Source organism: Callionymus lyra, chromosome 2 (genome assembly GCF_982586985.1).
Source record: "Callionymus lyra chromosome 2, fCalLyr1.hap1.1, whole genome shotgun sequence".
NCBI lineage: Eukaryota > Metazoa > Chordata > Actinopteri > Syngnathiformes > Callionymidae > Callionymus > Callionymus lyra.
The window spans coordinates 44,466,955-44,492,418 of record NC_141819.1 but is presented as its reverse complement, the minus strand read 5'-3'; the positions used below and the strand labels follow the sequence as shown (position 1 = coordinate 44,492,418).

The 25,464-nt window shown below is 37.2% G+C and overlaps 3 protein-coding genes across 6 annotated transcripts in view; 2 read left to right on the top strand and 1 right to left on the bottom strand.

The window, feature by feature from the left end:
* The window catches only part of ano1a (anoctamin 1, calcium activated chloride channel a), a 35,267-nt gene extending 26,261 nt beyond the window's left edge, over positions 1-9,006 (top strand). For all 3 annotated transcript variants that reach the window (XM_087785446.1, XM_087785444.1, XM_087785443.1), the window contains 12 exons: positions 5-76; positions 1,290-1,364; positions 1,876-2,077; positions 2,269-2,380; positions 2,460-2,517; positions 3,198-3,298; positions 3,590-3,732; positions 6,052-6,204; positions 6,456-6,508; positions 6,587-6,771; positions 6,838-6,943; positions 7,512-9,006. In XM_087785446.1, the coding sequence (XP_087641572.1) occupies positions 5-76; positions 1,290-1,364; positions 1,876-2,077; positions 2,269-2,380; positions 2,460-2,517; positions 3,198-3,298; positions 3,590-3,732; positions 6,052-6,204; positions 6,456-6,508; positions 6,587-6,771; positions 6,838-6,943; positions 7,512-7,754 (1,503 nt within the window). In that variant the 3' untranslated portion in view covers positions 7,755-9,006. The remainder of the gene's footprint in view (positions 1-4; positions 77-1,289; positions 1,365-1,875; positions 2,078-2,268; positions 2,381-2,459; positions 2,518-3,197; positions 3,299-3,589; positions 3,733-6,051; positions 6,205-6,455; positions 6,509-6,586; positions 6,772-6,837; positions 6,944-7,511) is intronic.
* Positions 9,007-11,244: 2,238 nt separating this feature from the next.
* fadd (Fas (tnfrsf6)-associated via death domain) lies at positions 11,245-12,476 on the top strand. The gene is made up of 2 exons (XM_087785442.1): positions 11,245-11,577; positions 12,107-12,476. Exons 1-2 carry the CDS (start codon positions 11,286-11,288, stop codon positions 12,391-12,393), a joined length of 579 nt encoding a protein of 192 aa, XP_087641568.1. The 5' UTR covers positions 11,245-11,285; the 3' UTR covers positions 12,394-12,476.
* A 688-nt stretch (positions 12,477-13,164) lies between these two features.
* LOC148087242 (high choriolytic enzyme 1-like) lies at positions 13,165-16,831 on the bottom strand. Of its 2 annotated transcripts, XM_087785441.1 has the most exons (7): positions 16,723-16,831; positions 15,901-16,050; positions 15,391-15,511; positions 15,034-15,212; positions 14,883-14,964; positions 14,379-14,503; positions 13,165-13,284 (listed from the first exon to the last, which is right to left on the bottom strand). In XM_087785441.1, coding segments are annotated over exons 1-7 (708 nt in total). In that variant the 5' UTR covers positions 16,772-16,831; the 3' UTR covers positions 13,165-13,282. The 2 variants fall into 2 exon arrangements, with proteins under 2 accessions (XP_087641567.1, XP_087641566.1); XM_087785440.1 differs by lacking the exon at positions 13,165-13,284 and having other exon boundaries at positions 14,371-14,503.
* Between the last annotated feature and the right edge of the window lie 8,633 nt (positions 16,832-25,464).

Genomic DNA, 25,464 nt, shown 5'->3' with positions numbered 1-25,464 from the left:
GCAGGATCACAACCGAGCAGAATATGAGTTCCGGGTCATGCAGAAGACCATGAAACTGGAGAATTCGACTCCTAAGGTAAGTTTTATTTTCTTTGTTCAATTACAGAAGAACACTCTCCTCCTCTCCACTTTACAATTAGTGGTATTAGAGTGACAATAAAATCCTTCTATATGACTTATCCTGTCATTTTTTCCTTGCCTGCTCTTGGTTAGGAAAAACAGGCTGTGCATTTGCATGAACTGATGTTAAATCTGTTTATCTTATAAAAAAAATCTACACTGAATAGTCAAATTCCATTAAAATAGTAAGTTATAATGGTGCTCTATCAAAATCAATGATCTATCCTGTAAGAAAACCTGCTGTTAGACAAGTATCATTGTATGAAAAATAAACATAAATAAACATTAAACGAGGAATAGGATCTTTTTTTTTTTTAATAACAAATGTATATATATATATATATATATATATATATATATATATATATATTGTACTAATATTATAAGATGTATAATATTTCAGCATGAAATTGAAAAATATAACATTACCATTATGTTTGCATGTAGATACTACTTACTATAAAATTAAAATTAAAAGGTAATTAATAAAAATAAAGCACAAGCAGTCAGCTGATGAATCTTTATCAATCACTATGTATTTCCTGGTCAGTGACCATTAGATTAAATGATTAAAAACACACAATTGTAGAGAAATTCTTGAAACTCCTTGACCTACATTTCAGATGAAATTAATGTGACATGATGGCTCTCGGCAGAATAAGCTTCGCTTGACTGTGTCTGTTTGTGTTAGTATTTGTACAGATGTGTTATGCAGTGCAAAACAATAAAAGTGCATAATTTCCTTGTTAAAAATGTATAATGGATAAAAAACAATTGTTCATTTATATGTTAATAAGGCAGTATACTTGGGTGTGCTTGCAGGTAAATAAATAAAATAAATAATAATAATAATAGGTAAATAAAGTTCTACCTAACCTAACCTAACCTAGGTGTATTTTTAGTTCGATACGATTTTATTATTATTTATTATTATTTTTGCCCGGGTATTAAAAGATATGGGAGGGATAAGAGAGTAAGTTCAGGCAGATCAAGTACATAAATATTATATAATAATAATAATGATGGTGATCAGTCAAGATAAATCCAATCTCAAATAATGTTGTTCTTTTTTTATTTTATATACATTTATATATTATTAAAAAATGAACAAAGGACTAATGCCATGGTGGAATCCATCTGGTATCTGTTTACTTATTTGTTCCTTCCAGGATGAGAAGGTAAAGTTGACATGCATGGACAGACTGCCAGCGTACATGACAACAGTGGTGATGATGTTATTCATGGTGAGTCTGCTTGAGTGTTCTTGCTATTTCCCTTAAATAATGTTGCTTTATTTGACATGATCATTGCAAAGATGGACTTATTTGAAATGTTTAAATAATTATTATTGTATTTTTTAATTAATAATATTTTTTTGCAGTGTGTGTATATAAGTAAGTATGTTTTATTTGTTTATTGTTTTCCTACAGTGAACTTGCTGCTTTTATAACACACATTTCCCAACAGTCAGACTAATGACTTTAAAAAGATTTTCTCTCTGAAATGATAACTATTGAAAATTGCTGATATCTGATATCTAATGTATTTGCCCGAAAAAGACTATCGTCATGATAGCCTTCATTAAATGTTTTGGCTTTCTGTCTTCATAAGCTCTGAACTAAAAAGACAGATGTAGACTACAACAGTAAACTATATTTTCTCATGAGTTATGTCTTCTAACCGTCTTCTTTCTAGACACATGCATTTCTACACACACAGATGTGATTATTGATTATGTCGCTTTCCAATCTCCAGATCACAGTCACCTTTGTCATGGTCTTTGGTGTCATTTTGTACCGGATCAGCATCAAGGCTGCTTTGCACATGAGCAACTATCCTGCCGCCCGCTCAAATATCCGTGCAACTGTCAAGACGACAGCTGCCATCATCAACCTCATCATCATCATCATTTTAGATGAGATCTATGCTTCTATCGCTCGTTGGTTGACCAGGCTGGGTGAGCAAGATATGTAGTTTTGGGCAAAGGTGACAAGTTCAGCAAATTAGAAATGAACTAGAGAATAACAGAGAATATATTCTAGTGATCCTGCGAATGCACTTTTGATAAAGATATTGCTTATTGTGAGTGTTTATTAAGGCAAACATTAACATCAATGAGGTGTATCAACAGTTTTCTGCTCCTTCCAGAGGTGCCAAAGACAGACAAGAGTTTCGAAGAGCGTCTTATCTTCAAGACTTTTGTCCTGAAGTTTGTCAACGCCTTCACACCTATTGTGTATTTGGCCTTTTTCAGAGGAAGGTAAACTGAACACACTGTGTATGCAACCAAAGTTTATTTCTTAAAACTAAACACAATTTTTTATGTGTTTACTTTGCAGACTTGTTGGTCGACCTGGTAACTACCTCTATGTGGTTGGATCCTACAGAATGGAGGAGGTAGGACACTTCAGAAACAATTTCAAAATAATTCATTGTGCTTATCTTCTTTGCAATGTTTTTCCATAATTCGGTTAACTTATCCAAGGATTTAGAATATCGAAAATATCAAAGAGGGCCAATACATCAACTGCAGTGTGCTTGTACGCCAAGTGGAATATAAGTTGACTCTTACTCAGCTGTAGAACAAATAAATAACATTATGACTTTGAGTTCGAAAATATAGTTAGACCATTCACTGAAGACTGTATTTCATGGTATAATATGTTGCTTCTACTTTCCTTTTGAAGAAATATTCGGAATTTTCATGAAAAACGAATTTTGGTTAGTCAGCATTGCATGGGATTTCTTCGTGTAAAAGCACTGACATCTAGTGGCAGCATTTATATATCATTATGGTCCAAAATATTGTTAAATTAAGGTATATAAATCAAATAATAAAAGAATGGAGCTCAAAGATCGGCCCGGGGTTTCAAAATGAATACAATTTTCTTCAAAGCATAATGTCCTTGACTATGTACTTACTGATAAGATAAATTGTTGGTTTGTCATCAAGATCTGTAAATGGTTCTTACTTTTATAGGTTTTTTCTTTATATAAATCACAGATTATCATTATGACGTGAACGTGAATTTTGTATATAACTGCCAGTTTTGACTTTACTTCTGACTTTTTTAAAGTGTGCCCATGCTGGCTGCCTGATGGAGTTGTGCATCCAGTTGTGCATTACCATGCTGGGCAAGCAGTTGATCCAGAACAATCTGTTTGAGATCGGATTGCCGTGAGTATGCAGCACATTTACACCTTAACTTTTTATATTAGGAAATTCAAAAAGGAAAACACAACAAGCAACTGATGTAGGAAAACTAATAATGCGCCATGATGCATTCACCCTCACATTTGTGAAAGAAATAGAGTAAATAAAAGATATTAACAGATCCTTCAACTAAAACCGGATGTAATAATTGAGATGCCCATGATGAAGAATCAGATAATGACAATGAGTTAATCTTAAGTCAAATCCAATATGACATGAAATTTTACAAAACTGACAAATTCATGTGTTCTGCAGTAAGCTGAAGAAATTGCTACGTAAACGGAAGTCTGAGCGTGACATTGAGCAGCAGGAGGAGCTGAAAAAGTCACTGCAGCGTCACGAGAGAGACCACTTCCTGGGTCCTTTCGTTGGTATCAACCCAGAATACATGGAGATGAGTGAGTCTGCTTACAATCACTTCAGCATGTCTTTTAAGGTGCATTACAGATAAATAAATGTTTTCTTTGAAAATGAGGATGTAGTACACAGGCAAGGAAAGAGTGACAATTCAATTCAATTCAATTTTATTTAAAGTGTCTTATCATAACATAGTTATCTCAAGACACTATACAGTTAAGGAAAAATAGATCCCAGTAATTCAACAAAGAGCAAGAAGCGAAACACTGTACAGTGAGCTATGGCGAGGAAAAAAATCCTTTTAGAAGGCAGAAACCTCGAGCTGAACCTGACTCATTGTTGACGGCCTGCCGCTTTGACCAGCTGGGAGGAAGGAGGGGTAGACAGATGGATAAGGAGAGGAGTGAGGGAAATTATAGTGAGAAAAAAAGAGGAGAGTGTAGGAGAGTCCATGGAGGTGCTGGAGAGAACTCGGGATCTGATGATGTGGTGAAGATCCTGGATCAGCTGCAGCTCTGGAGGTGGAGCCCTGGGGCTCCGAGAGAGAAATAAAGAGGTGTGGGTTTAAACTGCACAGGTGATGAATGTAATGCAGAAAAGAAGGATATACAGAGCTCAGAGAGTGTCTAAAACTCCTCCAGCATTCTCAGCCTATAGCAGCTAAGATAAACAGTTAAGTTAGTTATAGCAGCTAAAGATAAACAGTTAAGTTTATCGAAAAGTAAGGTTTTAAGATTGTTTTTAAACATAGAGAGGGTGTCTGCCCTCCGGACTGAAGCTGGTAGTTGGTTCCACAGCAGAAAAAACTGAAGGCCCTGGCTCCAAATCTACATTTAGAGATTTGTGGTATAACTAATAGATCAGAGTTTAAGGATCGTAAGGTCCTAGAGGGTTGGTAAGTTTGGATTAAATCTTTAGTGTATGTTGGTGCGAGACCATGTAAGGCTTTATAGGTTAGGAGAAGGATTTTAAATTGTATTCTAAATTCTACAGGAAGCCAATGTAGGGAAGACAGCACAGGGGAAATGCGTTCGCGCCTCTTAGTCTTAGTCAGGACACGAGCTGCAGAGTTCTGAATGAGCTGAAGAGTTCTGAGAGACTTCTTAGAACTTCCTGACAGAAGAGAGTTAATATAGTCCAGCCTTGAGGTTACAAAAACATGGATGAGTTTCTCAGCAGCATCCAAAGGAAGGAAGTGCCTGATTTTTGAAATGTTACGAAGATGTGTGAGTTAAATGATAAGTCCTCGTCAAAGCAGACACCCAGATTCTTTACAGTGGTGCTAGTAGCAGGAGCAAGTCCATTATGTAAAGCTAGATCATTAATTAATGATTGTCTCAGATGTTGCAGACCAACTAGTAAAACCTCAGTCTTTTCCGAGTTCAGTAGGAGGAAGTTTTTGGTCATCAAGGACTTGATATCTGTAATACAGGACTGTAGTTGTGTTAGCTGATTTCTTTTATCTGGCTTCCTTGAAGTAGAATTGGGTGTCATCAACATAACAGTGAACGTTTATAGAGTGTCTTCTGATCATGTCCCCTAGTGGGAGCATATAGATTGTGAATAGTATTGGACCAAGAACAGAACCTTGTGGGACACCATAGCTGACCTTAGTGTGTGTAGATGAGAGGTGGTTGACATGTACATAGTGCGTTCTATCCGACAGGTAAGATTTAAACCAGTTAAGAGCAGTTCCACGTATGCCTATATGGATTTCTAGCCTCTGTAGAAGGATTTGGTGGTCGACAGTGTCAAATGCAGCACTGAGATCTAGAAGAACAAGAACTGAAACATGGCCCTGATCAGAGGCCACGTCGTTACTAACTTTTACCACTTTTACAATGCCATTTTTAACATATTTTTGATGGTTTCTGATTCATTCACCGTAGGATAACTTGAGAGGCATATATCGGTGCTCAAAAAGCTTGCTCTTTACATGGACATTCCATAGTTTTGACATCAAAAATGAACTACATTTTAAAATCTTGTGAAGGTAAAAACACCTTACTGTACAAATGTGCCACATTATGTAGTACTGGAATTTGAAACATGAACCTGAGTCAGAAAAATGTGAATGCAAGGTTGTTATGCACCATTAGTAAATCAACTTTATAAATTTAGATAAGAAGTTCCTTCACCTTATCTTGAGTTTGTACCTCACTACTGTTTTGTTTTGTTCCATTGGAACACCCAAGACCTCACATGTGGCAGAAGAAATAACCTTTGAAAAGTACTTAAGTATAGATAAATTGTAATGATTGAATCCATCTTTATCCTCCAAATTAGCAAAATGTAATGTCTTGTGTTGTCTCTATTTGCTGTGATATTAGTGCTCATACCTATTTTCTTTTTGTCTACAGTCATCCAGTTTGGAATGGTTACCCTCTTTGTGGCCTCCTTCCCTCTTGCTCCACTCTTTGCTCTGCTCAACAATATCATTGAGATCCGTCTAGATGCCAAGAAGTTTGTGATGGAGCTTCGAAGGCCCATAGCAGCCAAAGCAAAAGACATCGGTTGGTGGCGTTTCAGTAGTGTTTCTACACATTTTAGATGGTCGTGTGGACATGAATGGACATTGAGTGTACATTATTATGTGTTGAACTTTCATTCACTAACTTGAACATTTGTGATTAAATATGTAAGCCACTGGAGGTCATTTGCACCTTGACATTGTGAACATTTCCTCTGTTAACCCTGCTTATCCAGGGAAGGTGGTAAACATTGTTGTTGAATCGCCCAGTTTGAATCTTTGTCTAACTCACAGGAATCTGGTACAACCTCCTCCGAGGTCTCAGCAAGGTGGCAGTCATTGTAAATGTGAGTGGTAAAAGCATGCATGCGTACCTCAGATGGTGTTAGTGAGCTGGTGACACTCACTATTCTTCTGTTCCTTAGGCTTTCGTCATCGCCTTCACATCCGACTTTATTCCACGTTTGGTCTACCAGTACATGTACAGTCCTGATGGAACCATGCATGGTTTTGTTAGCCATACACTGTCTTACTTCAACGTCAGTGACTTCCAGCCTGGAACAGACCCGGTGCAGCCCATGCATCTGGGTTACAGTGTCCAAGTTTGCAGGTTAGCCCTCCATTCAGCTGATGACTTGTTATCCATTATAATGTTGGGTTGTATTCACCTCCTCAGATACAAAGACTACAGAGAGCCTCCTTGGTCCAGCACACCATACGAACTGTCCAAGGAGTTCTGGGCCATCCTATCAGCTCGTCTTGCCTTCGTTGTTGTCTTTCAGGTTAGGAAGTCCTCAGCATTAAACTTTGTATATATTTGTTATTTGATTTTCGCTGGTAAAACTAAATTAACTTAACCCATCTCTCCTAACTTGTTCCTGTGTTTCAAATGTGTAATGTTATGGAAAACCAACATATAATAGTAATACCTCCCAAAAACTCACCAATCATTATTGATTGGGCAATTTGTAGTCTGACTATTCAATTCAATTTTATTTAAAGTGTCTTATAACAAAGTTATCTCAAGGCACTTTACAGTTGAAGTAAGACTATAGTGGAGAAAGGAGAAACAGATCCCACCAATTCAACAATGACTACTTAGCTATGGCTATGTTCAAAACGGTGAAAGAAGCCTTGAGAAGATTGTATTTTCTCTTTAACGATAGCTAAATTACTGAATAAACACTACAAGTTAGAAAAATTACTCACGAGCACCCAAAAATAATCATATTAAGTGATGTTGTACACAAAAATAGTTAGCTCTAATGTATTTGTATTTTAACTCTAGCGTACATCCGTTTGAATAGTAAAATAGATTGTTGTAACACAGTTTCTGCATGTGTGTCACAGAACGTGGTGATGCTGATGAGTGATTTCGTAGACTGGCTCATCCCAGACATCCCTAAAGACATCAGCCTCCAGATGCACAAGGAGAAGATCCTTATGGTGGAGATGTTTATGAAGGAGGAGCAGGGGAAACGACTGACACTGCGTGTCCATAATCGCCATGACAAAAGCACAACACCATCAAATGACAACCAAAGTCCTCCCATGCCACGCTCTAGACCCGTGTCACATGCCAACTGCTACTAGTGCAAAGTGTGCTTGGAAATAAAGAAGACTGAAGAAGGGAAAGAAAAGCTCAAGGTTCAGCCAGATGCCAGCTGGTCTTTTAATGTGCGTTGTTGAAATTTGTTATGATAATGAGACATTAATGTCTTTCAACAGGGCTTCATTTTGCTCCCTTTATGACTGCAAAGACAGCAACTGTGTTGCTACAATAAGACCTGATAGGAACTTCTGGTTAAGCCATTTATATTCACATCATCTAACACCTATTTAAATAAGTGATCATTTATTTGATTTTTTCTTTTTAATGTTTTTTTTAAGGAAGAAGCCATTAACGGTCAATACGTTCTGACTTTCAGAAAAGGAAAGAGTGGCAATCATTTCTTCATGCATCCAGGAAAAGAGTTTCCTTCTAGAGTACATATCTGCCATTTTGTAGACATGTTTATGTACCCGTTACTGACCTCTGCAGGTGTCAAGCAGTATCAATACATAAATGACAACAATCTCTCTTAAAACCATTGTAATAAAACAACACTTCACCACAGTTATGACTTGGTTATTGTCCACTAACAGCAATAATATCAACACTACCTGATACATTTGGAGTGAAGATTGTGATAAGTTTTTATAAAGTTGGATAAACGTTTAATTTAATGCAGATATTTGTTTCTAGTTTTTGTATTAACATGTAGTTTATTTTTTAATCTCTCTAAGTGTGCTTTTTTAGAACTTCCCAATTTTTAAAAAAAGGAAATGGACCTGACCTTAGTTGGGAGCAAGTCGAAACGAATAGAGAAAGGGCTAAAATCACAAAATATGTCTTAAAATAGAGCACAAAGCAAAACGTCCTCAAATGAGGTTCACCTGTTCACTGGTTGAATTCACTGACACGTTCACAACAGATAAACTTCCCTAATACAGACACAGCTCTGGCAGGTGATCAAAATGTCATAACAAACTTGAAGAAAAATCATGCCAGACACTCAAGTGTTTTCAAAGTTTTCATTCATTCACTATCTTGTCTTTAAATGTTCCTTCTGAGAAAAAATGTAATTGTTGTATCTATAATAAAGCACACGTTAAGGCGAATACAATAAACACCTTCTTGTGTCTCTACTGTTAATAGCATGTGTGTCAGTGCTAACCTGTTATGGTCTCCAATATGACTTTGGATTTGTTTGATAGATTTCACCTTGTGCATGTACATCCATTTGCTCTGTCCGTTTTGCTCCAAAACCTGAAACGAAAATAAATGTACACAACTATAACCTCACCATGTCTGAAAACCTTTTTGTGAATTAAACCAATCTGCAGTCGTCAGAACAAATGTTTTGCTTAAAATTTAAAACATTGCAAACATGCAAAAGTTGACAGAGACAAAGCTCGTTCAGCCTACAGTATCGCGGCTGCGCATGCGCGGTATTTGCTAGAAAGCGTTTTGAAACTTTACCGTGGAGAGTCAAAGTAAAAAAAAAATGATTTAAAAAATATTTACGTGCTGTAATGAAGAAAACACCTGATGACTATCAAAACGTTTGTAACCGTTCCTTAACACTGGCCAACAACGCCACCTATGGACTTGCACCTAAAGATGTAATGCCACGACCCTGCGCGTAGAAACCTCCAGCAAATGAATACAGGCCCCCAAAAAACGGAAAATAATATAATTTATTGGAGTATCAACACAATGCAGCGAATTAATTACGACCGAAGTAGGCTAGAAATAATCATAACAGGATATGTAGCTCTTTACTTTAAATATCCTGATGTTAATCCGTAGTGTGTTTTTCTTCTCGTGTGTTTTTATTTTTTGTTTTATTTTATTTTATTTTATTTTATTCTGTTAATAGTGTTAATTTTTTAATAATGTAAATAATTTGTATATTTTTAAGATCGTTTTATTTTATTATCTCTTTTATTGTTTCTTTTTTTCCTTGCACTTTATTCTCATTGTGCTGTTGTAAAAGTGTGTTTCCCCTCTGGGGATGAATAAACGTATTCTATTCTATTCTAACTGACAACGACATAACAAACTAAGGATTGCACCCAAATGAATTAAAGTCAAAGCACACAGTTAGTGATTATAATACAGAAATAAAGGGAAAACAAAAACACATTTGTACATTAGTATAGACTTCAAGGGGGGATTTATACTAAGGGTTCGGTATTAACAAGTAATTTGTTTTATATGGAATGATTAATTCATGTAACTTTATTTGTATTCGGCAGTTACTAAGGTAACATATTGGTGATGTATCAAATATTTTGCTTTATCAAAACTCCTATTCTTTAAAAAGTAATGCAGCTATACACATAAAAGCTTATAGTTTAAAAAAATGACGTATGATTGACTTAAATTTATAAATAAGATTCTGTTTTTATTCATAACTACTCAATAACTATTTCAGTTAGTAGATATATGTATGTAAATTGCAAATGCAAATTTAATATTACAGTATGACGTTTAGGCGATTGATCTCTCGTGAATTGATTGCTTTGTCCCTTTTTTGGGAACCTGAGATAACTTGAGTGAGCAGTGAATTTAACGGTTACCAACTTGACATGGAATATAATCGGCAAATTGTATTTTTTTTGCTAAAACATTAGAACCAACAGACAGTTGTTTATTTAAGTTGTTTTATTTATTATTATGGTGTGTTAATATGAATAAATGTGATTGTGTTATTGTACACACTGAATATGTTTTTTTTATGTCTGCATACAGTAATTGTACTATAGTTGAATATTCTGTATTATCAAATCTTTAACAATTTAATGTATTTAGAATAATTGATGTACTTACACTAATATGCCACTAGATGGTAGTAATGTATATATATATATATATATATATATATATATATATATATATATATATATATATATATATATATAATATTTAAGTTATTTTAAGTTATTTTTTAATATATATATATATATATTAAAAAACAACTTAAATGAAAGTGACTTAAATTAAATACAAGTAGTAATGGATGATGTACTTTAGAAACAACTGATTACTAATGAAGCTAATTATTGGATCAATTATATTAAAACAAATTACTTTTTTGTCAAAATGTATTTTAAGATTCAATTATTCTCTGTCCAAACATTTTTCTATGATCCGTTTAATAATAGCGATGTGAATAAAAATACTAATGAAGTAAACAAAGGTCGGATCTTCTCGCGTGTTTACTTCATTGCAGCACGTAAATATGTTTTAAATCATTGTTGGGTTATTTTGACTCTCCGCGGTTAAGAGTTTAAAAACGCTTTCCAGCAAATCCCGCGCATGCGCAGCCGCGATACTGTTTGCTGAACGAGCTTGGTCTCTGTGAGAGAGAACATTAGTGACGTCATCAAGTTTGCGACGACACCGCACATGCGCGGGCGGGATACTGTAGGCTGCCCCGATCGTGTACTGACAGAACCTTGTGCGCAATCGTGTAGGAAGTGACGTCACGAAGTTGGGAGTCGGTACCCAGAAAAGGGCACTGTCTTCCTGCGGAAGTCAAACTGTTCTGTGTGGAATTCTGGCTTTCGGGGTCGAGAATGGAGTTTGACAGTCTGCTGCTCCACATTTCAGATCAACTGGACAATAGTCAGCTCCAGGACCTCAAATTCTTGTGCCGGGATGTGATCGGTAAAAGAGACTTGGAGAGGGTGGACAGAGGAACTAGACTCTTTCAGCTGCTGTCCGAGAGAAACCACCTTAGTCCAGACCAGACGGAGCTCCTGGCGAGGCACCTGGATTCGATCCAACGACCAGATCTGTCCAAGAAGTTACAAGACTTCGACTGTCAGACAACACTCGAGGAGCAACAGGAGGACTGCGAGGAGAAAAGTAACTTTAGAAGCTGAAGCTAAAGTTAGCTAAAGTTAGCTAAATGCACCTTATGTTGGCTTATTGTGTTATGATCAATAATCTCATGAACATTGATTATAGTTTGAACCCTGACAGTGATTCTTGACTTTCAACTATAACTAATACACATGAAAGCAACTATTCACGTTGAATAATAATAATACTGTTTAAAAGAGTAGGAACAACAATAATCTTATATCGTATTAGATTAAATCATAATGCTCTTATTGACACGAAATACATTTGCACCCTTAAAATAAAAGCCATGGTGGCCAACATGACAAGCAAGGGTAAATGAAAAGAAGTGCAGGCCAGTAACCCACGGATTAATTTATAGATGCAGGCTAGTTTTACACATTTGCTATAGTTGGACACATTTTTACCTAGATCACTTTAAATATGTGACTATTGTGGCACAATGTCAGGACCGTAAAATACCTAATATGTAATGGAAATTTTGTGATGGATTGTGAACCCCATTTAAGGATGTCCTGTGTGTTTTCTGCAGGAAATCTAGACATGGCTATAGAAGTGGTGGAAGAGAGCCTGGGCAGAACGTGGCGTAAGCTGGGGAGAAAACTAGGCTTAACGGAGGCAAAGTTGGATTCTATCTCCATGAGACACCCTACTGACCTGGAGGAGACAGCCAGAGAGGTGCTGAAGGAGTGGAGAACGAGCAGAGGAGCCGAGCATAAAACATCTGAGTTGATCAAGGCACTAAGAGCTTGCCAGCTCAACATGACGGCAGACATTATAATGGAGAAACTCGCAGCTGCAGGCTTCTCAATGGCTTGAGTCATCCAAAAAAATGCTCTTTTCTGTAGAACATTGACAGACTGTTGATCAGATTTTATAAATAAATATAATTTTTAAATATACCCTTTTGCCTATGCCTGATCATGACTTGCTCAAGCAGGAGTCACCTGATTCTGAAGACAAATAATTTGATTATGATTGTCTTAACTGACTGCAATCTGTAATGTGGCCGGATGTTTTTGTGGAAAGTGGAAAAAGCAACTCAATCACAGAGGCAGTAATTATGTACAATTTTATGCAATTGATTATTCAGTTTTCTATTATTTCACCCATAGAGTACGTTTTTTAAATGTGTGCTTCTTTATATTTGCATTTAGGTGTGTCTATGTACATTTTTGGTTTTTCCTCACGTTCATTGTTTGAAAACATATTGATTGGACAGCCGATTACATTATGGAGGTATTCTGAATTACCATATGGATCCACAAAGCATTTGTAGAAGATGATGCATGGAAGGGTTTCAGATTCGGAGCTGGTTGCCATCAAGAATATCTTATTAGTACTAAAACATGTGTATTAATTATTAAATCATGTAGGGCCATGCTTCTAAGTTACCCCACTCAATATTTTTGTAAATCAGTAGCTTCGTTTTTGTGTGTTTTGTGTATCTAATTGTTGGACAAATGTTTTGTGTCAATGTTGGCACAGTTGGAATGAGTTCTAGCTAGATTTGTGTCTATTATTCTCAATGTACCATCAACTCTGAATATGCTAGTGAGATCGTAAATGATTGTGTGTATTACACAGACAGCAATGCATGAACACTTTTATTGACTGCAGAATCTCTGGTGAAGTGGTCACTTCCGATACGTTTCCTCCACAGTGGTCATCCCAAACCCCATATATGACTGAAGAAGTCAGCAGCAGGTTCTGCAAGAGATTTTGATTAGTAATGTAGTAAGTGGGTTTGTAAGCGCTATAATAAAATCTGCCGCGGAACGGCCCTTTAAAATTAGGAACCAATTATATTATTAGACCCTTCTGGTCTACAAGTTCCCGGTAATGGCTATTTTCATCCCTCGTGTTCAGCAAATTATGTCAGTCTTGCTTATTAAGACGACGCTCGGCTGTGTAGCCGGATTTCCTCGGCTTGAGTCTGGAGCGACGTGTTAAGGTTTGCGAGCATGTCAGCACTTCATCAATGTATTGTAGACTGACCGCTCAGAGCTCCACTTGAACGACTCGCTGGAAGCCTTCACGTCACCACTGCACTCGGCCAGGTATGTGATTTTGCTCAGATCAGCTTCGCAAGTCGCAATCATTTTATCTATTGATGATTTATTTACTTCTTTTTTTTTTATTGTTCACCGCAGGCACATCAAGGCGTAAGTGCAGTACGCCGTCAAGTGGCTGCGCCACCTTGCCACCGTGTTAACCTCTGTTTTGTCTCTGTTTAATTGATACTTGATGCCGCAAACTGTTCCCACTATTCACGAGCGGAAGTTTTCGGATTCCTTTCAATATATTGTTTGCATGTTTTGAGCTTGCTTTGCATGTTTATTTCTCTACCTTCTGTAAAGGTTGGTTGTTTTCTTTTACACTCATTCATTATTTGCCATATTATGTTCTTGGTGAAAGGATCCTAAACTGAATTTTGTCTTGTGAGTAGAACACACCGGCTGGAACCAGCGCCCGGATTTCCCCTGGTGGTGAACGGTTTTCGGTGACTGCATAGTTTACAGGGTGTTTTAGTGAGGGGAAAAAATGGTAAGATTGCTATGTATTTCTTCTTTTAGTATCTGTGATTTGTTAAATAAAATACATATTTTTATATTGGTAATCACGTCTGATTTTCATACTGTATTAACGGACCTACATGCCTTTTAAATTACATATTTCCTTGGGTTTGAACTCCCCGGGTGGCCTTGTCGGCTTAAATAACTGAAATCACAATCAAAACAGAAAACCCTCGCCACAGTAACATAAAGATGGCTGTGAGTCATGTCGATGCCTGGTTTACTCACAGCACTTGTAGAGCCTGTTGAGCCTATCAATGTCGTTCCTGCTCATCTGAGTGGCCGTTCCAAAGGACACGTTTGGGTTTGGAATGGGAACCATGGTAGGCTGGTTGTTCTTGGAAAAGGCGTACCTGCATCAAGCACAGGAGGTTGAGGACTTCCAACAGAAACCTGGTGCTTGTATGCTCAAAACAAAGGGTGTATTGTAATGAGTAAAGGAGACATTGAACCATAGCTTTTCAAATTAAATCGGAGCAATAACTTCACAATGGAACATCCTTGGCTGTCATTACCCTTAGCAGGGAGGTATGTTATCTTCATAAAATCTAGAAAGTTGAGCTGGTTTACCAATGACTTGCACAAAAGGCAACTGGAGCATCAACTAATTCTCACATCACATTATTCTTGTAATATCTGGCATTTTCCAGACAAAAATTAGACTGAGGTGCACTGCGACCACTTTTGGAGTTCATATTTAGATGTGATCTTTGGAGGTTCCAAGTGCCATACCTCTCATACTGCATGACAGAGTTGTAGTCGTAAGGAGTTCCCTGGTTCAGTGTGTCGATTTTGTAGAAGTTGTAATCCATTCCTGCAAAAAAATATTATAGGAGGATGTCTTCAAGTTAAACATCACAGCGATGATGAATGGGACTCGTACCGTCAATGATGTTGTTCCAGTACACTTGGATATAGTTGTCTCTGTCAGAGCGGGTCTGCTCATGATTGAAGCCAAGAGCATGGAGCAGCTCATGCTGAACAGTTCCATGGTAAAGACATCCCTGGCGGGCCAGAGAGACCACCTGATTGCCACCTTGGCGACCCACATAGGACCAGCAGCTGACCACAAAGACATCATTGAAAAAACATTCCTTTATTTGTGTCTAAATACTAAAAAAAAATCTTGCGCTGATGAGCATTTTATGCTCAAATATATTTTTTAAAAACATACAAAAACTTGCTTTTTCCCCTCTTTGTCTACTTGGAATGTGCAGATGTGAAAACTATGGAGACTCACCCATCCTTTGACTCAATGCTCAGCCACTCATGGTCTCCATTTTGGTAGGTTCTGAAGTAGATGCAGGAGACGCTGGAGAAAGACTCCAGTCCTCTGACAATTATGGACCTTTCTCTGGAAGCTGTACACACAAAAGCACACAATATTTGCACTCAAACTTTTCTTGTCACCAATCTGAGAATACAAGATGCGCAGATAATCTTGTTTTGTCCATTTATTTGCACATCATTATATTTGTTAAGGCTCACAACAGCTAAAGCAAGACACACCGAATTAATTCAAAACATATACATGTTTCACTTTTTCTTCGAAAATCTGGGACTGAAACAAGTAGCTAAGTTAAAAATGTTGTTGACAATCTCATGTACTGCAGCTAGTATTGATTGAAAAACATACTATGCAAATTAAAGTAATACTGTTTATAGCTGAGATAATATATATTTGCTTTTATCTAAGAGAATACAGTCACTGCAAGTTTATGTGTGTGTATCTGTGGCAAAAACAACTCACAGTATTGGCTGGAAATGTAGTAAGGGATATAGACTTTCCCATCTGTGTTCTTCAGCCACATGCAGCCTCTGGAAGTGCACGGGTCAGCATTCTTGTCAGGATTGATTGCAATATCTCCTCCAATCAGGGTAGGTTCATCCACACTAGGCTCTGCAACATGGGCAGAAAGATTACTTAGGGCTTGTAATAACGATTCAAAACAGATTAAAGAACATGGGCAGATATAATACTGTAAGAATAGCTATAGCTTAGATATCAAATAAGAGACTGTCAACAAATCATTTGCAGGCAAGAATTTAAAACTTTGAAACTTAACCCATAGAAGACTATACAATACATATTGTATTATTGACCAATAAGTGCTTTCATCATAAATGGCATGATCGTACTACAGCATTTAGTTTCAAATTCCAATATATTCCAATATCACCATGTTCACTAAATTCTATGAACCCTTTTGCAGCAACGCCTTTAAAAAGTAATAGCAAATAACGGTCCATCCTACTTAAGTAATGAAGATACCAATATTTATATGTCAGAAAAATGTGCAAAAATAAAGACAATGTAGAGAAGGTAATTTTGTGCCACAAAAGAATATACGTATGTATTTCCAAACCTCTATGTGTGGTATTACATGCAGATTATATTCCAAAAAGTAAAGACATGCTATATATACCATTATATATTATAAAGATAAACAGCTTAGAAAAACTTTAAATGCTTGTCCATTTACATTTTCTTTTTGGAAACCTAAAGTTCATGTTTCACAAACAGTCAATATTCCTAGTACAACATTAAAAATAAAGAAGTAACTCTACTCACGACGGTCTCTGTTGGCTCGCTCCAACAGTTCACTCACAGACAGGTTCATGTCATCACTGGGCACTACAATATGCAAAGAAACACACACAGGACCATACAAACATAGAAATGCATAAGACACTATATAAAGTATAAGAACATATGATTATTAAATCAGTGGATTATAAAGGACAAAAACAAAATTTAAAATGTGAATTAAATGTAATCTTACCTTCCTGAAATGATACATGTTGACATGAAACAGAACGGAAAGCAAATATTACAAAGCTTTAATAAAATCAATAAAACATGATTGTTTCATAAAGGATTATTCTTTATGGTGTCTCATTTTGTATATTTAATGCATTGCTAAAACTCCACTCTCCAAATATCAGCTTTAATTAGGAAATACTGTTTTTCTATTTTATTTTGTTATGCTTTTAAAATCCTAATGGTGATCAACATTACTATAGTCATCATAAATAGTTTAATGACTCTTGGATTACAGTGAATAAAGGATATATATTATAGAAACAAATAAATAAAGGTAACACAGATGTAAAACCCAGTTAAGGGATGTAAACCGTCCATTCATGGACATCACTTAATTTGGATGTGTTTAAATGAGGTTAGTTACCACAGCACAGGCTGAGGAGACCAGGAGGAAGACCAGCAGAGATGAGGAGACAATCATGGCTGCAACGAACCTGTGGTTAGAAAGAGAGTCATACCAGGGGCAGCTTGTACATGTACATTTTTAAAAAGTGTTTTGAGTAAGGTGAGATACCTGAGAGCCAAACCAGTGATCAGATGTTAAGATGACCCAAAAGAGAGTTTTTATAAGATGTAGTTGTCTCTAGGAGTTAATGGATAACAGATCATCACAATTTACAGTTTGATCATTAACTGTGAGAATGTTACACCTGTGTCAAAAAATGAAAGAACACCTTATCTGCACTTGTGTGTGTTCAAATGGATAAAGCGTTTCAAAGAAGACGTTTTTACACTTACTTAAATCAATTCAATTAAATCAAACACTTTTTTTTCCATCATTGACACAAATTTTAGGTTGATCAAGGTCGAAAGCCACAATCACAAGTAGCACGAAAGTCTTGAAGATAAAATGCTTTAATTCAACATTTTACACACGCTCATGTTTTCTTGTGTTCCATGAGAGTCGATTCTATCATTAGAAATTAGGAGGTGCTGATCCCCCACACTGTTAAGCAGCTAAGCACTGTACAGTAAGAACAATATGACCATGGAAAACATAGCTCTCTTTAGGTAATGGAAAAAGAAAAGTAGAATTAAAAGAGCAAGCATACCTTTTCCCAATCCATATTGTCTATTGTGGGTAGCAAACTGGATTATGTAATACAAATTAGCCTAATACTAATATTACATAGATCACAACACTAAATTAAAACCTAAATTGCCACCTTTAAATTATTCCACACAATGCTGTTGCTCTAGTGTTTGTATTCATATATTTTGCAACAGAATGTTTGGACTAACTTCTGCACAGCAGCTGAGGTTCTTTGATGATCACAGGCTCTTTCAGGCCATGACCTTCAGTTCTCACTAGGTGGGCAAACAGCTGAATGTGAATCGGCCCAGATGATCTCCTGTTTTTCCAAAACCATAGTCCTCTGTTGGAAAATAACCTACCAAGTTTCTTGGGGTCTTTCGCACAAGTGGAAAAAATGAACATGAGCTCGATAGACACATATCTGTATCAGTCTGTTGTGGTGAAGAAAGAGCTGAGCCAAAAGACAAGGCTCTCAATTTATGAAGTTATTAATTACAGTGTGTCTTAATTAGGTATCTGTCAGACAACCTACTCCAGAGCTCCTCATTTTTACAATAAATGAAGCCTCAGGTACACGCATGCACTGCACCTGGAGCTTCACCCTTTTATGTTTACTTTTGAGGCCAAGTGAATCTGTTTTATCTGATTGATTAGTTTCATGTTTTCTATGTTTCTATTGTGAGACGAATAAAGACTTAATAATTAATATTTAATTGCTATTTGTTGCTGTACAACAATCATGGAAAAATAATTGGTATAGATATACTGTAAATATGTATATTGGGTCACTTTTAGGGGGATTTACTTAACTGTTTAGACAGCTTTTGAAGACAAATGACACAAGTTAAAGAGTTAGAGCAGTTCCTCTGAAAGAGAGAAAAGTAAGGTTAAGGCAGATAATTACCAAGTAAAGGTGCTGTCAAAGGACTGGTATAGTCTGTCATATTATTATCTGTCCTTGCGGCTCATCTCTGAAGTGTTGTCGATGGACACGTTGGCATCTGGAATTGGAACTATGGTGGGACAATTGTTCTTACAAGCATTCCTTCCAGATGAGGTAAGCAGATTTAATGAAAGAAAATAATGTGAACAAATTTGCTTCAAGGTATCTTCAACCTTCATGCCCTTAAGTAAACTAAGTTACTTAAAGGCATGACGTTTTCTACCCGTGGGTTTCAATTTTCACCCAGTCGTGGTTCCTGCTTTTGTTGGGTCTAAAGAAGATTCATGAGAAGGAAAAGATTGACTCCAATCCACGAGTGATGATGTACTGATATTTTAAGCAGGCAGATTATATACAGTGCTGTCAAAGATAATAAAAGAAAAGTACTTTTCTTCTTGTAGTAGGGGAAAGGAGGAGATCATTTCAGACACACTGACTTTTTGAGAACAGTTATTAATGTTTCAGAGGTGGAAATTTGCATGAATTGTCCAGATATATACTCGGACAAAGTGTATTTGGAAACAGTTCTTCTTCTTCTTTTCCTTTTCCGCTGCTCCCTTCAGGGGTCACTACAGCAAAACAACCTCCTCCATCTAACCCTGTTCTCTGTATCCCCGTCTCTCACACCAACCAACTTCATGTCCTCTTTCACTACATCCATAAACCTTCTCTTTGGTCTTCCTCTAGACCTCCTGCCTGGCAGTTCCAACCCAAGCATTCTTCTACGAATATACTCACTATCCCTCCTCTGTACATGACCAAACCAGCCCATTCTGACCACTTTGACCTTCTCTCCATAACATCTAACATGTGATGTTCCTCTTTTTTTTACTCCAGTTTCTGCTATCAATGTGAAATGTAAACAAGTCAAGTGCAATGCGGTCCGAGGCAAAGTGGTCCGGCCGATAACAACAAAATCTCTCATTACCTTGTCACATTTATAATAGTCGGAAAACACAATATAATGAAAAGAATATTTGAAAATGTTGATTTGAAAAATAAATACATTTGGAAACGATTTTGAGGACTTGCAATACCTTCGCAGCACACCAGGGGGAAGCGGCCCCACAGGTTGGGAATCACTGCTCTAGACCATACAACATTGCTGGTCTCACCAGTGTCTTGTATATCTTTACTTTAGTTCTGGCTCATACTCTTTTTTCACACCCCTGACACTTCTCCACCCATTCCACCCAGCTTGAGGACACCTCTTTTCCACAATCTACACTGCTCTGGACTGTTGACCCTAAATACTTGAAATCCTTCACCTTATTTATCTTTACTCCCTGTAGCCTCATGGTTCTACTTTGGTTCCTCTCATTCACAAACATATATTTTGTCTTGCTGCATCCAACCTCAATGCTTCTCCTTTCTGGAGCATATTTCCACCTCTACAGCTTTTCCTCCACCTGGTCTCTGCTCTCACCACAGATCACAATGTCATCTGCAAACATCATTGTCTATGGAGATTCCTGTCTAGCCTCATCTCTCAGTCTGTCCATCACCACTGCAAACAAGAAGGGACAGAGAGCTGAACCCTGATGTAGTCCCACCTCCACCTTGAACTTCTATGTCATACCTACAGCACAACTCACCACTGTCTCACAGTTGGCATACATGTCCTGCACCAGTCTAACATACATGTCCTGCACCAGTCTAACATACATGTCCTGCACCAGTCTAACATACAATTCTTGCACCATTCCAACATACTTCTCTCCTCATACGGTACCATAGTTCCTCTCTCTGCACCCTGTCATAGGCTTTTTCCAGATCGACAAATGCAAACGCAGCTCGCTCTGACCTTCTCTGTTTTTCTCTACCAAATGAAGATATATCCTCAGATTTACCCACATATATGTACTCATGTTTATCAAATGTTAATGTTAACAATATTACCTTTTCTATCAGAACAAAAAAATCTTGTATATACCTTCATGACATTTGCTTTTAATATTCACATTAAGCTTGAACTATGTTACTTTTAACATTGTGCATTCAAATGGGTGATCAGTGTGTATTGAAAGTGTGTGAACTCTGTGACCCTGAATGTTTTTGTTCCCACATTCCAAGACTCTGAACAACTGGGGATTTTATGATCAATCGCCTATACTTGCGATAAAAGTGACACGGCCCTCAATGTGAGAGTGGACGAGTGCTCGGACTTTACATACACACACATACACATACACATACACACACACACAGCCCCCCTGGTTCTTGAAAGACTTCAGTGACTTTTTATCTTACATTATTCAAATGGAATCTGTACTTTTTCTTGGAGACTTTAATCTTCATGTTGATGACGTCACATCTTGCTCTGCTAAAGAACTTTTAACTTTAACAGAGGCCTCTAATTTTAAGCAACATATTTCTTAACCCACTCATCAAAAAGGCCACACTTTAGACTTTATTTTTTCTCTTGGCCTGGACATTTCTAATGTATCTGTACATGATGTCCATCTGAGTGATCATTCTCTTGTCTTGTTTAACCTGGACTTCATCCCTGAACCTAAGCCTTTGAAAGTTAGGTCTCAGAGGCGTGTCATCTCAGCTGATACTGCAGATAGTTTTTCTACAATGTTTGACCCTCTTTCCTTTGATGACTGCCCAGGCGTGGACAGTTTGGTTCACCGTTTCACTTCTCATTGTGTTAAAATACTGGATCAAGTGGCACCTGTTAAATCGAACTTGAAAATTCAGAAAAAACAGTGCCCTTGGACAAATGAAGATCTCCTGAGTCTGAAGAGACTTTGTCAAAGAGTGTCTCTGGAAGTCCACTAAACTTGAGGTGCACAGACTTCACCTCAGGGATCTGATGTCTTCATGCAATGAGATGGTGGAAACTGCTAGATCTGGTTACATCAGAAAACTGGTAGCAGCAAATAAAAAAGACCCTAAAGTATTGTTTGACACGATTAATTCTCTCGTGTCTCCTGCTCCTCAAATCACGCCTGTCTTCTGTGAAGCTGACAGCAATGCATTGTTGAGATTTTTCATTGACAAAATTAAATTGATCAAAGAGAAAATCTCTCCCTCTTTGTGTGGAACCCCTGCTGCAGCTGAGCTCCTCTCCTCCTCTTGGTCTTCCTTAAGTGCTCTATCTCTGGGTGATATTTCGGCTCAGATGACGTCCTTCCTTGTAGGCTTTTTATCAAAGTATTTGATTCGGGTAAATACACTGTTCTGGTTCTCTTGGATCTGTCCTCAGCCTTTGACACAGTTGATCACAAGATCCTGCTGAGAAGACTGAAGGATGAAGTGGGACTGTCTGGGTCTGTGTTAGAATAGTTCTAATCATACCTTTCTGAGCACAGTTTTAGTGTATCTGCTAATCAAATGAGGTCTGAATCGGCGGGTCTGTTGTGTGGAGTCCCTCAAGGTTCTGTTCTGGGTCCTTTATTGTTTTTGCTGTACTTGATTCCCCTGGGTAAAATCATTCAGAGATTTCCTGATGTTTCTTATCACATTTTTGCTGATGACATCCAGCTCTACTGCTCTTTTGATCCAACTGAGGCCCGGGGGCTGAACAGCTTAGTAAATTGTTTGCTAGAAATCAAACAATGGCTAAGTGAAAACACTTTGCAGCTAAATGTGGACAAAACTGAAACTCTGGTTATTACTCCTGATGATAAGGTTCCAGGGTTGAGTCAGTACTTGGATGACTTAGGTCAGTCTGTCCAACTAAACCTGAGTAAACCTGGGTGTTGTATTTGACAAAGACATGTCTCTAGTTCAACACTGTAGAAAACTGACAAGAAACTGTTTCCTTCAACTGAGAAAAATCTTCTCGTCTGGACTATTGCAACAGTTTGTTTTCATGTCTTAACAAGAAGGAGCTGTCTCGCCTGCAGTTGATTCAGAACTCTGCAGCGAGAATTCTGACCCGCACAAGTAGAAGAACTCACATTTCTCCGATCCTTAAAACTCTTCACTGGCTTCCAGTTTCTTTCAGGATCAACTTTAAAATTCTGGTAAAATTCAAGCTCCTCCTTACATCAGTGATCTGATCCAGCCTTACACCCCAGCTCGGGCTCTGAGGTCTGTGGATCAGAATCTACTGATGGTTCCTCGCACACAGTTCAGGACCAGAGGAGAGAAATCCTTCCAGGCTGTTGCTCCTAAGCTTTGGAACGATCTTCCTCTCTCTCTGCACTTGATGGAGTCTACTGACTCCTTCAAGAAACATCTTAAAACATTATTATTTGTTCAGGCTTTTCGTTGATTTTCTTGAACTCCTGTTGTATTATCAGTTTTATCTTGACCTTTAAAGTATATACTTTATTGAGTATTGTTTTGATTGTTTAAGCGCTTTGTGACCCTGGTCTGGAAAAGCGCTATATAAATACAAATTAGTTACTTACTTACTTTGGAATATTTTAATAATTTGAACATTTTGAATAATTTGAACATTTTTAAATTGTTTTTGTTAACTTTGTATCTTGATTTTTATAATTGTAATTAGTTAAGTAAACGAGCAAGCATGCTCGCACGCGCTCCTGCAAGCAACAGTTATTTATAATATGCCTATCTAGACCAGGGTCACAAAGCTCTTGAACAATAATAAGCAATACACAGTTAAAATAGAAACAGATTTAAAAACTCTTGATGGCCAAGGCAACATAAGACAAACACAGAAGTCCCAGAAAATTAGGAAAAGGCCAGCACAAATAAAAGGGTCTTTAGATGTGTGTGAGAGTGATTATGTGTGTGTGAATGTGAATATATATGTGTGTGTAAGTGAGTATATATGTGTGTGAAAGTGAGTATATATGTGTGTGAAAGTGAGAATACATGTGTGAAAGTTAGAATATATGTGTGTGAAAGTGAGTATACATGAGTGTGAAAGTGAGTATATATGTATGTGACAGTGAGTATATATGCATGTGAAAGTGAGTATATATGTATGTGACAGTGAGTATATATGTATGAGAGTGAGTATATATGTACGTGACAGTGAGTATATATGTATGTGAAAGTGTGTATATATGTATGTGACAGTGAGTAAATATGTATGAGAGTGAGTATATATGTATGTGACAGTGAGTATATATGTATGAGAGTGAGTATATATGTATGTGACAGTGAGTATATATGTATGTGACAGTGAGTATTTATGTATGAGAGTGAGTATATATGTATGTGACAGTGAGTATATATGTATGTGAGAGTGAGTATATATGTATGAGAGTGAGTATATATGTACGTGACAGTGAGTATATATGTATGTGAGAGTGAGTATATATGTATGAGAGTGAGTATATATGTATGTGACAGTGAGTATATATGTATGAGAGTGAGTATATAGTTTCCACTACTCTTTTCCACAACATAACTCTTTCCCATAAGCTCATCAACTTTATTCCTCTATAGTTATTGCAAAATTGAACATCTCCCTTATTGTTAAAGATAGGCACCATCACACTTGTTCTTCATTCCTAAGGCATCTTCTCACTCTCTAAGATCTTGTTAAATTGTCTAAAGAGAAACTCTACTACCTCCTTCCCTAGACACTTCCATACCTCCACAGGTATATCATCAGGACCAACTGCCTTTCCATTCTTCATCCTCTTCAATGCCCTCACTTCACCTTTACTATTCTCTGCTACTTCATGGTTCACAGTAGTCACCTCTTCTATCCTTTGCTCTCTTTCATTTTCCTCATTCATTAGCTCTTCAAGTACTCTTTCCATCTTCCTATTAATTCTGTGGCAACTGTCGACACATGTCCCTCTCTATTCTTAATTACTCAAACCCGCTAGACGTCTTTCCCATCTCAATTTATCTGTTTTGCCAACCTGTATAAATCATTCTTTTTTAACTCCTCCATGAAAACCATAGAACAATCCTGTCTGACCACTGTGTCCTTTGTTCTGCCTTTGTCCTCTTCATTTTCCTTGTCACCAGATACATCCTGCAAACCACCATCCTATGTTGACTTGCTAAACTCTCACCCACCACTACTTTTGCAGTCACTGATCTCCTTTAGATTACATCGTCTATACAAGATGTAGTCTACCTGTGTGTTCCTGCCTCCACTTTCATAAGTTACACTATGCTCATGGCTTTTCTCTAGCTTTTCCAGCTCAATGCACAGTGCAGCCGTTTTATATGTTCTGGTCGAAGTAAGCTGGGCTGTTATCTGTCAGGTGTCTGGTTATGAGGCTGCACACATCAGTTCACTCAATCACCTTATTCTTGTTAATTATCTGGCTTATTCTTTGTTTAGCTAAGAACATGGTATTTTATTCTGTTTGAAGAAAAAACTAACGTGAAAACTGAACTCTCCTGACTCACTTAAATATTATAATTTAAGTTTCAAGTTGAAGTCTTACTATCCAAGATTCTCCAAGTCCCTCATTATGATTATAATGTTTTACAGTTATTACTTGTCCCTCTTCTGTAATCTCGGTGAACAAAAGGTTATGAGGATAAAGCACATCATAATATAATAATGGTCTTCACTACTTTTCCAGCCAGCTGTAATCCATCCCTGCTTTGTTTTTACAAT